The 13,498-nt window shown below is 39.1% G+C and overlaps 1 protein-coding gene across 5 annotated transcripts in view; it reads left to right on the top strand.

Annotated features, from left to right (window-relative positions):
- zc3h13 (zinc finger CCCH-type containing 13) overlaps window positions 1-13,498 on the top strand; it is an 81,939-nt gene that overhangs the window by 57,921 nt on the left and 10,520 nt on the right. For all 5 annotated transcript variants that reach the window (XM_039672437.2, XM_089132239.1, XM_039672436.2 and 2 more), the window contains 2 exons: window positions 10,758-11,262; window positions 13,330-13,439. In XM_039672437.2, the coding sequence (XP_039528371.2) occupies window positions 10,758-11,262; window positions 13,330-13,439 (615 nt within the window). The remainder of the gene's footprint in view (window positions 1-10,757; window positions 11,263-13,329; window positions 13,440-13,498) is intronic.

The raw sequence follows: 13,498 nt of genomic DNA, 5'->3' as shown, positions 1-13,498 counted from the left end.
GCAATAGTGTCTGGTGGAAGCTCTTCAGAACATTCTCTCATCAGTGACTCTACATCCAGTGGCATCCTTGACAAAGCATCTGCATCACTGTTCTCTCTACCTGGCCTGTACTTTATTGTGAAGTGGAAGTCAGCCAATTCTGCGACCCACCTGGAAGTAGTTGCGTTCAGTTTTGCAGTAGACAGAATGTAGCTGAGCGGGTTGTTATCACTGTACACAGTGAATGTCGGAGCATAGTATAAATAATCACGGAACTTATCAGTGATTGCCCATTTTAGAGCTAGGAATTCTAGCTTGCCAGAGTGGTAGTGATAGTTCTTTTCAGCTGCTGTTAAAGTTCGAGAGCCGTAAGCGATGACCTTAAGCTTCCCATCTTGCTTTTGATAAAGAACTGCTCCCAAGCCTTGGTGTGATGCATCAGTATGTACAACAAATGGCTGAGTGAAGTCAGGGAAACCTAAGACTGGTGGGTGGAGCAAACAGTCAATCAGCTGTTCAAGTGCCTGTTGGTGCTGGTCAGTCCACAGGATTGGCTTGTTTGAGGGCACCACATGACTTGCTTTTTTTGGTTTTGTTTTCCGTGGGTGGTCAGAAACTTTCTCTGAATCTGCTTTCAGGAGGTCATACAGAGAGCTGGCCTTCCTAGAAAAGTCTTTGATGTACTGTCTGTAGTAGGTGAGTAAACCAAGCATTTTTCTGAGCTGGCCCACCGTCTCTGGTCTGATTTCTTTCAATGTTCTTACTGCTTCAAAATCAGCTGGGTCAACTCTACTACCCTCCGCAGACACTATTCTTCCCAAATAACGGACCTGGGGTTTACAGAGGTCACACTTACTTGGCTTGAGTTTGATGCCATACTCTCTGAGGCGCTGTAAAACTTTACGTACATCATTCACATGGCTGTCGAAAGTTTAACTGAAAACCAGTGTGTCGTCAAGATAAGGAATGCAGATGTTATCCCGGAGCCCCTCCAGACATTCCTCCATACAAAGCTGAAAAGCTGCAGGAGCGTTCATGAGACCGAATGGCATGCGTATCCACTCATAGAGTCCCCACGGGGTCACAAATGCTGTCAGTGGTTTTCCTCAGAGATAAACCCCTGGTGATATGACTGGACAAGCACTTTTCCTGACTCTGACTAATGTGTCAAACTCAGCCAGACCTGAACTGAGGGTTCAGGTCTGGCTGAAAAAGCATTGTTGTGTCCTCTTTGAAAGGCTGGGAAGCTACACGGCACTCAATCTGAATACTACTGTGTTTTGGTACAGCAACCTAAACAGTCACATAATTGGCTGCTTTTCCTTCTTATTTATTAAATCCAGACAATTGGTTGATGAAAAATTAATTAAAATCAAGAAAAAAAAATATAAAAAAAACCAAATTCACTTTAAAGAAAGGCTTTGTGTTTTTCTGTTTGAGGTCTGTGAAAGTTTTAAAGCAGTCTTTAAGTGCTGCTTCAGAGCACTCGTGTCTGTCGGAGAACTATCACGTCTGTAACATTGTTTTTTCCTCTGTTAACACGAAAAATAATATTTTATGTTTTGTGGAGAGCCAACCCTTCCTCATCTGATTTGAGCAGTGTAATTCACAGAATTCCAAAAAAATATATTTTGCCTCCTAAAACTTAAAGATTTTTTGTCACGCATGAATGCTTGTCTATTTCAGGCCAAATATAAAACGCATGTATACCGTATTTTCCGCACTTTAAGGCGCACCAGATTATATGGTGCACCTTCAATGAATGACCTATTTTAGAACATTTTTCATATATAGGGCGCACCGCATTATAAGGCGCATAAGATACCGCAGTCAAACGTTTGACTGGGTTTGCGTTATGCATCCAGATGTGCTGGGAATGTAGCGAGTGCGTGGCTTCGGAGAAGAGGCGTTTATTAATGTGAGCACGCTGGGCAGGGAACTACACTGCGACCAAAATGGTCGCATATGCGACCTTTTGAAATCCCATTGCGACCCTAATTTTTAATGGGTCGCAAATGTATCACTGACTATTTTGACGGGTCTGTTTTTTTTAAGTTTCTTTCGGGTTGTATTTAATCTTCTAAAACCTGTCGGATCGTCCGCTTTTTGTCCCGCCAAAGCCTTTTTTGATCGCGGTGAGTGTTGTAGAGTAGAATGACTGATGCGTTTGACAGGGCGCAAACGAGCTGAGAGAGAGAGAGAGAGAGAGAGAGAGAGAGCGTCTATCACGTCTTCACACAACACAAGCGCTGTCTTGCTCTCTCTCTCTATTGCGCGCATATTATTCAAATGACATGATAGTAAAAGGTTTGTGTCTTTATAATAGGCATGCTAATCATAATCATATAGGCTACCATCTGAGCCTGCATGGCGGCAGGAAAAAGACGCAGAGATGTAAGACACCGTGTCTCTTCCTTACACCAAAGGTAGATTTGCGGTCTGGTGTTCGGCTGATAATCTGCCATGAGCTAACTAATTATATTGCTAGCGCTGATATTGACATCGACTAACGTTATATGATCACTAGCAGTTTTTAGACTAACGTTAGTTTTTTTATAATCATAATCGCGTGATTCGCGTCAAGACACCTGATTGGCTAATACTACACACTGAAGATTAATTAAATGTTTTATTAAATAATTACTGAAAATATCCCTCTCTTCATCCCACACCCCAAACATGACATACAAAATGTTGTGGAACAGAAACAACCAGAGATATATTTATAAGCTATCATTTTATTGTCATCACAGCTTTCCAACAGTCCTGCGTATGATTCTACATTGATTAAAAAAGAAAATCAAATGTGTTTTAATGGTAATTATTTTATACGGAAATCATGTATTTATAATTCAGATGAGAATAAAGTTAGGGTTAGTTAAAATTAAGGAAAACAAATATATTGATCTGAAATATTGCAAATTAATTTTACATTCATTCAAGTACAATTACCAAACATATAATAAGGTCATTTTGTCTTTTTATTAATTTAATTAATAAACTAATTATATAAAACTATTGTCAGTGCACTTTAAATAAACTGGTTCTATGCCTTTATTAATAAAACTTAAACAACTTAAAAAATACGAGGCTTAAGACATTTATAAAAATGCCTTCTGCATTTTTGTTTTGCTTTTCACTCCATTGTACCGAAATCGTACCGAACCATCTGAATGTCTGAACCAAGGTATGAACCCGACCCAACCGTGACTTCTGTACCGTTCCACCCCTAATGCAGTTTCATTATTATTCATTGCTATCCAGAGTGCGGCTTACTATAAATAATTTGTGCGACCAAATCATGTTTTGCGCCAGTAACTGAAAAAGTTAGTAGCGCAAGTGCCACCAGTGGAAAAGGTTAGTGTAGTTCCCTGCTAGGGCAGGCACGTAACTTACATTTGCAGCCTGACTCATATGAGTATTCAATGTGCGGCGGCTCACTGACAGCAATGGCTGGCTGTTTTGAATGAGACGACCCTGTTACTGTGAAAGGGGAGCGCTTGATGAACATTCTGTGACGCGCAATCAGCGCCGGGGACAGTGTGTCTGTTTGTGTGTCTGTTAAGAGTGAGCGCTTGTGAGCGGGAGACACACATAACCTGATTTATACGAGGTTGAACTGGCTGTGTAGTATTCGACTATAACGTTCATAGTCGAATCAGACCTCTCCGAATCGAATCCTCGACTATTAGAAGTCAGCCCTACTGAAAACACCAAAGAACGACCTGCCTCCAGCACAACACAAACTCGACATAAATCTAAAAACAAAACAAAATTTTATCTGCTGAAGTTCGTCGGGCCAAACGTGAATCGGATCAACTTAGGACAAAAACACGGATCAAATTCGGCAGAGCGATGTTGATCCGTGAAATTGAATTATGGAGAGACCTCCACTATTTTTAATAATCTTAAGTTTTCAGATATGCTGAAATAATGGTAAACTCTAATGAAATAGAGTTTGACACATGAAATGAATGCAAAAGACTGTTCCAGGATAACAAGAAGTAGGTGCTTTAGGATGTAACTTATTTTATGTACTCGATCTACTGTCTGACGTCACTCATCCCACTACTATCATATTGTTTATAATACACATTTCCAGACACTTTCAGTAATGTTACTTCCTACGATCTTACTGTTACACTGAAATTGTTCAGTCTAGTTCACTAACCGTTTTTTTATCATATTATACATTCACCTATGTTGACATTGCTGATTGTAAAAGATGTGCATTTTAGACACTTAAGCCCCTTTCACACAGCGCGTTGATCCCGGGAAATTGCCAGAACGCCTTCTGTGTGAACGCAAACACGACCCGGGATTGATACCGGCACTGATGCGTACGTTACACGTCTTATCCTGACGTCATGTGTCTTTACGTGATCTTTACGGATTGTGTGTGAACGCACTCACAGATCCCGGCAAATCACTGGCAGTGTGAATGAACCGAAATCAAACAATCCCGGGACAAATGCTGGGTCACATTATCCGTGTATTTTTCGGAATCTCTGTGTGAAAGGGGCTTTACATTGTGTGTTTAAGCTGGGTTTTACTTCGCTCAGGTAAATGTCAAAGGTATGACCCATTTTCAGCTTTATCAATGGCTTTAGCGATTTGACTCAGGACTGTGGCTGTCTCGATCGAGAGCTGTTTTTGCTCATGTGAGTTAAGCTTTGTTCACACTTAGGGTTGGGAACCGAGAACCGGTTCTTTTTCAGAACCGGTTGTGTTTTTGAAAAAATACCGGAACCGTGCAAAATTCCTAAGTTTCGGTTCCGAAAACGGTTCTGATGCCGATGAGATATCATCATGTGGGCGAAGTGCTGGGAGTAGAAGACGCCGTCTTATTCCTAAATGACAAACTTCACCACTGAAGTTGCGATTTGCTCTCACACGCGCTGCATTTGTCACACACAGACACAGGCACGCTGCGCGCGCCGACCGCCGAGTCACTCTAGCCTACATTCAAATCTGTTTGCGCTGAGAGAGAGCAGTTGTCGATATGAAACTGCTTTACAATCACAGTCTCAATATTTATTTGTTTCACATATTCAAATGATTTCCGTTACAGAATTAGTGAGATTATAGTTTGAGTAAACATTGACGGCAGTGGTCAAAACAGATGCAGTCCGTATATTTTTTGTGTTCAGAATTTACAAAATATATACAATGAGCGAGTGCATCATAATGTTTTTTTTTTTTCAAACCGTGTTTTTGTCTTATCTTGAATCACTACGTAAAGCCTGTAATAAGCGTTAATACTCGGACTTCTTGTTTAGACTGGCCGGCGGATCGCAGCTGCTGCGGAGTAGCCCAATGCCTGCGTGACTCGTCATGGACATAAACGGAGAGAAGTAGCTCCGGCAACAATGTTCTTCCGCAAAACGCATGCAGTTCTGTTTATTAACTGCTAGAGCGCCGATTTATCCAGTAATGAAATAAGTAAAGTCTTAATGAATCAATCATTCAAACCGTTTTAAAAAATAATCTGTTCTACACACATATGTGTGTTAAAGCATATTCTACTCCTTCTGAGAGGGTATTCTTCACTGTTGGAGATACAATAAAGGAGAGGTCTAAATTATTATAGAGAATGCAGAATTTTTTTATTTCCTTTATATATATATACAGTATATATATATATATATATATATATATATATATATATACAAATTTTTTTTGCAAAGATTGCTTAATAATATTTTGAGTTTGTTTACATTACCAGTCTGTTAAACTAATTTGTCAAGTACTATAAAAAATAAACACAAAAAGGATTGTGGATTTTTCTCTTACTAATATTTTTAATTGAATGGGAACTGGAACCGGAATCGTTTGGCGGAACCGGAATCGGAACCGGAACCGGAAAATTTCTCACGATTCCCAACCCTATTCACACTACATGATTTTAAAACGTCGGGCTAAACTGTGCGGTTCACACTACATGACTTGCTCTCAGTGAAATAAGGAGTGTTCAAGATGAACTGAACTGAAAAAAATCGACGATGAAAACATGTTGTTTATGACAATTAAAAGTAAATTACACTAAACATTTTAATAAAAAAATATTAATATAGCTTTTTTAAGCAACGCAAAATTGCGTTTGCTAGCGCTGGCAATTTCGATGACGTCACTGGCATGGTAGGACCCGCGGAGTTCCATAGACAACAGCTGCAGGTCCAATATACACAGACGAAAATGAGCACTTTTAACGGCATGGATTACGCATTTGAGCCCATGAGGGACAGGCCGGTAGTGTCTGACTACCACCACATGGAGGACGATCAGTTTCAGGCTTCACTTGCAATACAAGATCGTTTGGGGGAAAGTCACTGTGGGCACGAGCGCTGTGAAGAATGCAATGCATACTGCACCGGAGCCGAACTGTTGCAGAGAGGTCAACCTGGAACATTTATTGATCGGCAAAAAAAGAAATCACCGTCGTGCACCGTTCATTTTGTATGCTGTTTGGTGAGAGAAACCTGTTGGAGGAGGCTATGCTGTCTCTAATGGATGTCCGAGCTGAGACGCGAGCGCCCCATCAGTAACAGGGTATTTTACGAATAGGCGACAAGGCTGGGCTAACTTGTTGCACTTTTCTCAGATTGTTTAGATTAACAGCCTACTGGAAGTTCACTCTATATGCGATGGTGCATTTAGGAAGGAGAATCCCATCCTTTACAGTGAACTATACATTAGGGATTTTTCCCCTCAGCTGAATATTAAGGACTCGAGTAACGTTAACGTGAACGTTAACTTGTAACTTGTGTAAATAAAACATTTCATGCAGACATTGTCAGACGTTTGACGAAAGTACACATCTCTAAATAGTGTGTCGTTAAAAAATCTGTTTCCTCAGCCATGTCAGCTAGCCTCAGACTGTTTACAAGCTACGGCTGTTCTGCTGGTGCGGGTAGGCAACGGAGTGGCTTACCATGCCAGTGACGTAGTCGAATGTTGAAATCCAACATGGCGGCGCCCGTGTAACAAAAACAACACTTTCAATATACCATTTTATCCCTTTTAACAAATATTGCCATTTTAAAAATTGTACCAATGAGAATAAATAAAATACATCTGTTATACATCACCTTTTCTCAAATTTCAGTTCAGTTCATCTTTCAAGTTGTTTAGCTGTTCACACCACACAACACAACGTGATTGATCACAACAGGAGGTTTAACTCACTACATGAGTTGAAAACGCACAACATAGAGATACAACACGATCGGATAAGAGCAAATCATTTTTTGACTCTAATGAGAGCTGTTTCAGTACTATGGTACGGTCTAAATCCTGAAAATAATCAAATAAATAACGAGTTGACAACAACTCTGTCACCCAACGATTCTATCTTGTCTACAAACCACGTTTTGTCACGAAAAACCACGCAATAAAACTACCAGAAATGACGCAAAACAGCACGTGCGCCAATACCCAGCAAAGAAGAGAACACAACACACGAATTTGGACGTCAGACAGAAACTAGTGCTGCACACTGTTTGCGTGACGATTTGCTCTGAAAAACAAGCAAAAAAAAAAAAGAAAAACTAAGATTTACCTGATGTCCTCAACCCATGCGTTGCTATGATTGGCTGTACTCATGACATCACTGAGTTTGAGGTCGCGCGACAGCTCTGGATATCTAGCCGGCTAGATTTTTTTCTGGGCTCGGCGGCGCTTCTGCGAGGCGTCTGCGAGTGTTTTCGCTGCGTTGTTGGCTCTTTCATACAGATCGGCAAGCGTTCATCGTCCGTTAATCCCCTGCGATTTGCACGCGATAACACCCTGACCTGTCAACGATTTGTAAATCGGGCTGAAAATCCTGTAGTGTGAACTTGGCTTTAGCTGTGGCCATCCTGAGAAGAGCTCAAATGTGGGCTGCTCAAAATTTTCAAGGAAGAGCTACTGATGGAGCACGAGCGCAATCCAGTGAAAGCAGAGTGCAGCGCCGTCTGTGAAAGAGAGCTGTGAAGGCGTGAAAGACGGCGCACAATGTCTCCATTACTTTGTGCATGTAGTAATTGAATGTTTATATATTTTAAAGCACTGACTGAATCGCTATCGATTTGATTAATCTGATTCTTAGTATTTTAAATCAATTATTGACCGAAATCAACGATTCACTATTCAAAAATGCATGTTTCAAGATCAATGGCAAGGCAAGGCAAGTTTATTTATATAGCACATTTCATACACAATGGCAATTCAAAGTGCTTTACATAGAAGAAATTAAAATAATCAAAAGAAATCCGAATAATTAAAACAGTTTAGAATAAAAAATAAGAAATAATAAAAAATAAAAATTATGATAAAAATAAAATACAGTAAATTGAAACCATTTAGAATAAAATGAAGTGCAGTAACAGTCGGACGAACAGTGGCACAGTGCTCATTCAGTAAATGCACAGCTAAACAGATGTGTTTTGAGTCTGGATTTGAATGTGACTACTGTAGGAGCACACCTGATCTCTTCTGGAAGCTGGTTCCAGCTGCGGCTGGCATAATAGCTAAAAGCAGACTCTCCATGCTTAGAGTGAACCCTTGGTATTTCTAGCTGATGTGATCCTAATGATTTGAGTGATCTGTTGGGTTTATATTCAGTTAGCATATCTGCAATATATTGAGGTCCTAACCCATTAAATGATTTATATACAAGTAATAATACTTTAAAATCAATCCTAAATGTAACTGGCAGATTTACAAGATCAATGCATGTGCATTTTCAGGATTTTTAACCGATGTCTAGTGAAAATGAGTGAAACGTTACACCCCTACTATGCAGTCAGGGGCGGCGCTAGGGGTGGGCTAAGGGGGCTGGAGCCCCGAATGTTTTCAGTAAAGCCCCGAATGTTTTTATTACCATGCATTGTAGGCTACACACCATTACTGAGAGAATTTAATTAATTAAATGTATCTCTCGACTCTCGCATCATAGCATCTATCAACATGCACGTTGTCATTCACAACCGACAAGAACCGCCCACTCAGGCTAGTGCTTCTGACTGACATGTAAACTGGCTAACCATTGATGAAAAGTTCAGCGTCTGTACTGTCCAACCAATGAAAAAATATTTTGGAGCCAGGCGGTTTGTTGATGTGTAAGTTAGTAATGAATGAGAAAATGGATGGTATCAAAAAAAAAGGGGGAAGTAAAACCTCAGCCATCACTTAAACAAGATACAACAGCTTCAGCAGGTATCTGTAACTTTTAATCATAGTATTAGATTTCTTATTCGATTTTAAATTGTCAGATTTACACAGTCAATAGGACGCGCACGTGCACACACACACACAAACGCATTTTGAGTGCTTTATATGTTTGGTCAGCATGGCCTACAGGTGTCAGGGCAACAATTCAATAAGAAAAGATAATATAAACGTAAAGAAAATATTTCGCTAATGAAAATGGTGTCAAAAAAAGCATCACAGTGTTTATTGATTGAATTAGCTTGTTAACGATTCACTGACCGCCATTCAGAAAACATTTCTTTTTTTTTTTCTAAATGAATCAATTGAATAAATCGACTAATTCATTAAGGCAGTGGCTTGCCGCCATCTAGTGGCAAAGTACCATTTTCATTTTTTCAATATTTCATATTTCTGTATTCCAAATTTGATATTTGATACATTAGTCTCTACAATTATTAATGCAAATTGTAAGTGCTGTGTAAAATGCATGTACAAGTGCTCCTTCAAAAATATAAGTGTATAGAGCCATGTGTTTTAATTATAGGCCTACTAGACTTTTAGTGTTTGTATTATGTATAAAGTAAAAATAAGGTAGCCTATACAATGTAATATGTGCATGAAAAATGGGTGAAGATTTTTTTTTTTGTTATTATAGAGATTCTTTAGTCACGTCTTTTTATCTGTTCTCACAAAAATCATGTTGTTAAGTGAATGCTATTTATTAAAACAATAATAGAGTTTAGCTTGCTATTTTACCATGTCTGTGTGACATTGTGATTTTTAAGCAAATAAATAAAAAGATAAAAAGCAAATATAAGAATTGTATTTAAAGTTTATTCCTTGTATCGTGACATACATGGAAGCCCCGGATATCCACTCACCCTAGAACCGCCCCTGTATGCAGTGTTTTAAAGTTTGACTCATTTTGACAACTGATTGTTAGAAAGCAATACTGTGTTTTAAATTGCCAAATAGATAAGTCCATAGGCTTGGTCCAGTCTGGATATTCTCGAAAATTTATTTTATAACTGTCCAAACACATGCTTTATTCATACAGTCTTTTAATTTAATGGGAAAATATCACAGAAGTTAAAAATAAATAAATGAAGGCCAATCTTAAAAAAATAAATAAATAAAAAATTCTAGATTACTGGCTTACTTCACAGGAAAGGGACGAACTGTTCTCCATTAACTAAATTGCATATGCCATAACAAACTTTACTACAGATAAATGAATTTGCCACAAAAAGGGGAATGGTAAGTGTCTGACACTTCAGTTAGCTTTAAACCTTGATAGACAGAATGGCAACAAGGCTTCTCAGCACAGCAACAGCACATTTCTTCTGTGTAAATTGTGTAAGTTTGTCTGAGTGCAAAAAAGAACCATAAAGTATTCAGTGTGACTTGTTTGCAATAGTTAAAGTTTTCTGAAGTCATAGGATAATTCAGTGTAAAGAATGGGGCGGAAATTTAATTTCACGTCTGAAAACTTTGAATTAAGTGCAAGTTTTTTAACTATTCCTTTAACACCAGAAGGCATGGAGAGCAACTTTTTGTGGTGTTAATGGAAATTTGTCTTTGTTCAACAGAACAAAGAGCGCCCTCTCCTGGCCGCCAGCAGAGCCGTGGCGAGGACCTTGACCGTGAAGAAAGGAGAGATGATCGAAGAAACGATCGAGGGGATGACAGACGAGACGACCGCACCCGTGACAGAGAGAAGGACAGGGAAAGAGAGAGGGAACGGGAAAGAGAGAAGGAGAGAGAAAGGGAGAAAGAGCGGGAAAGAGAGGCTGAAAGGGAACGTGAGCAAGTCAGGGAGAGGGAGCGGGAGAGAGAGAAGGAAAGAGAACGAGAGAGGGAGAGGGAGGAGAGAGAAAGGGAGCGGGAAAGAGAGAGGGAGGAGCGGGAAAGAGAGCGAGAGAGAGAAAGGGAACGAGAAAGAAAGGAGAGGGAACGGGAGAGGGAGCTAAGAGAGAGGGAAAGGCAGAGGGAGTGGGAGGAGAGGGAGAAAGGGAGGGAAGAAAGGCGGGACAGAAGAGATGAGCCACGAGACGACCGCTCTGCCCGAGATGCTCATGAAGAGAGAAAGAACATGTAAGTGCTGTAGTTATCGGTCACATTTTAAGTACAAACTCTCTGGAATACTTGTAGTGAGTTAATATTACTGTATGGCTTCTAAAATCTTTAAAAAAAAATTGTTCATAATGGTGGTACTTTTTTAAATCTTTTTACAGCGTCTTTCTTATCATACTAAGGTAATACCATTTTTCTTCTGATGAAGATTAGCCAGTAATTATTCTTCATGTAATTGGCCATATGAAATTAAAATGCGTCTTTATCCACAAATTATAAAATAAAGTTCTACAACTGAATTGACATCACATCATTGTGAAAAATGGATGTTCATTTTGATATTTGCCAAAGATTACAACACCTTAAATTGATTCCAAAGGCCATTTAAATGTAAAAATAGAGAAAAATATTATTTTAAAATATACAGTACCAGAGATATGTATCCAATATCAACTGATACTAGTGGATTTAAAGTCCCTGTAAAGTCATGTATGTGTTAAGTATGTGTTCTGAGTCTTTCATACCACAGAAAAATGTGATATTAGCCACCCAGCCAAATTTGAATGATAAAAAAGCCAGCAAGTACATAAAATAAGCTATCAAAATCTTGAAAAAATGAGCAGTTATCTCTGTTCTCAAACGCTGGAAACCACGCCCACTCGCGGGAAAGCTGTCGACGGTGATATTAGCTAATACTGCTTTCGGGACGGGAGAATGAACGCTGAGGCGGGAGATAGTCGGTCCGGCCCCGTTCACCAGTAACAGTGGATTATCAGTGAATCCCAGTTGTCTCTGAGGAAAGTTTATAAAACGATCCCGTGTAAAATGATCACTACAGAGGCGGGTGTTGACGGTGATTCTCAGCTCTTCATCAAGGTTTGCTCTCTAAAAACCTCTTCTTGATGTGATCATTTTTAGGGAATTTAAATAAAGATACTGATCTGTTTTGTACATGATCACATCCAGGCAATAGCCTATGCATTTCTGTGTTGAAGGCATAGCTAGCTACAAAACTGTAGGCTGTCAGCTGTAGTAACTAATTGTACTGACAGTCACTCGCGATTGAGCGGTGAATGCGAATGTGCTCGGGGAGTGTTATTATGGAGAGATCAGACTCTGTGCGTCATCAAATAGGGGCGTGTCCAGGAGCTCATGGGCTCCAGTGTGTCATCGAGCCCTGTTTTAGCCCCGCCCAAACAATCCATAAAATTGCAATGGTAAAAAACTGTTTAACGGTCTAACTGCACATTTCAGTACTTCACAGCTCACAGTCTTTGTAATATGTTTTAGCAATACATATGTAACATTTATAATGTTTAGAACTTTTTTGTAGAATTGCCTTTACAGGGACTTTAAATATCTCTAACAACAGCCGATAACCAGTATATTTTATCAATATATCATGGCTTCCTATTTAAAATTATTTTAAGTTTGCACCATCGTGCAGCTTAATGGTTGTCTATAGAAATAGATCTTTAGAAATAGAAATAGAAAGTTATCTTGCAGACTTATTCAGTATTAATTTAATATTATGGTTAATACAGACAATTTACTCTTATATACCTAGAAGCCCGGAAGTTCTCTAATAAAGCAGTATGTTTTGTGGTACTGACAAAACGACTGTACACTTGCACAACTGCTCAAAACTTTGGGGTCAGTAAGAAATACTATGCAACACTCAGTTTGTGAAGAAATGAATACTTTTTTAAACTTTCCTGCAATCCTAATTCATGGTTTAGTATATCATGGTTTCCACAAAAAAATATTAGGCTAATCAGCACAAGTGTTTTCAACATTGATAATAATATTAAATATTTGCTGAGCAGCAAATCAGACAATTAGAATGATTTCTGAGACCAAATTAATGATGCTGAAAATTCAGCTTTGCTATCACAGGAATAAATTACCTTTTAAAATATTTTCAAATAAAAAGTTATTTTAAATTGTAATATTTTACAATATTATCTCTCTTACTTTTCTGTATTTCTGATCAAATAAATGCATCCTTACATGGCATAAGACTCCTTTCAAAAACATATAACTTTCTCAGGATTTTTAAATACTGTTTGCCCTTCTGTTTGCTTGCAGCCGTAAGAGACATCGTGCTGAGAACACTCCCAGTCCACGGCCATCTCCTAAAAGAGGGCGAGAGGTTAGCCCTGCAGACAGTGACGGTTACAACAGCACTGAAGAGAAAGGTAAGACTTCAACTGAGCCCCTTAGTGAAAACATGCACTTGGCATAACATGGCTCATAG

This window comes from Pimephales promelas, chromosome 6 (assembly GCF_988280905.1).
Source record: "Pimephales promelas chromosome 6, fPimPro1.hap1.1, whole genome shotgun sequence".
NCBI classification, from domain to species: domain Eukaryota; kingdom Metazoa; phylum Chordata; class Actinopteri; order Cypriniformes; family Leuciscidae; genus Pimephales; species Pimephales promelas.
This window is presented reverse-complemented; position numbering and strand designations above follow the sequence as displayed.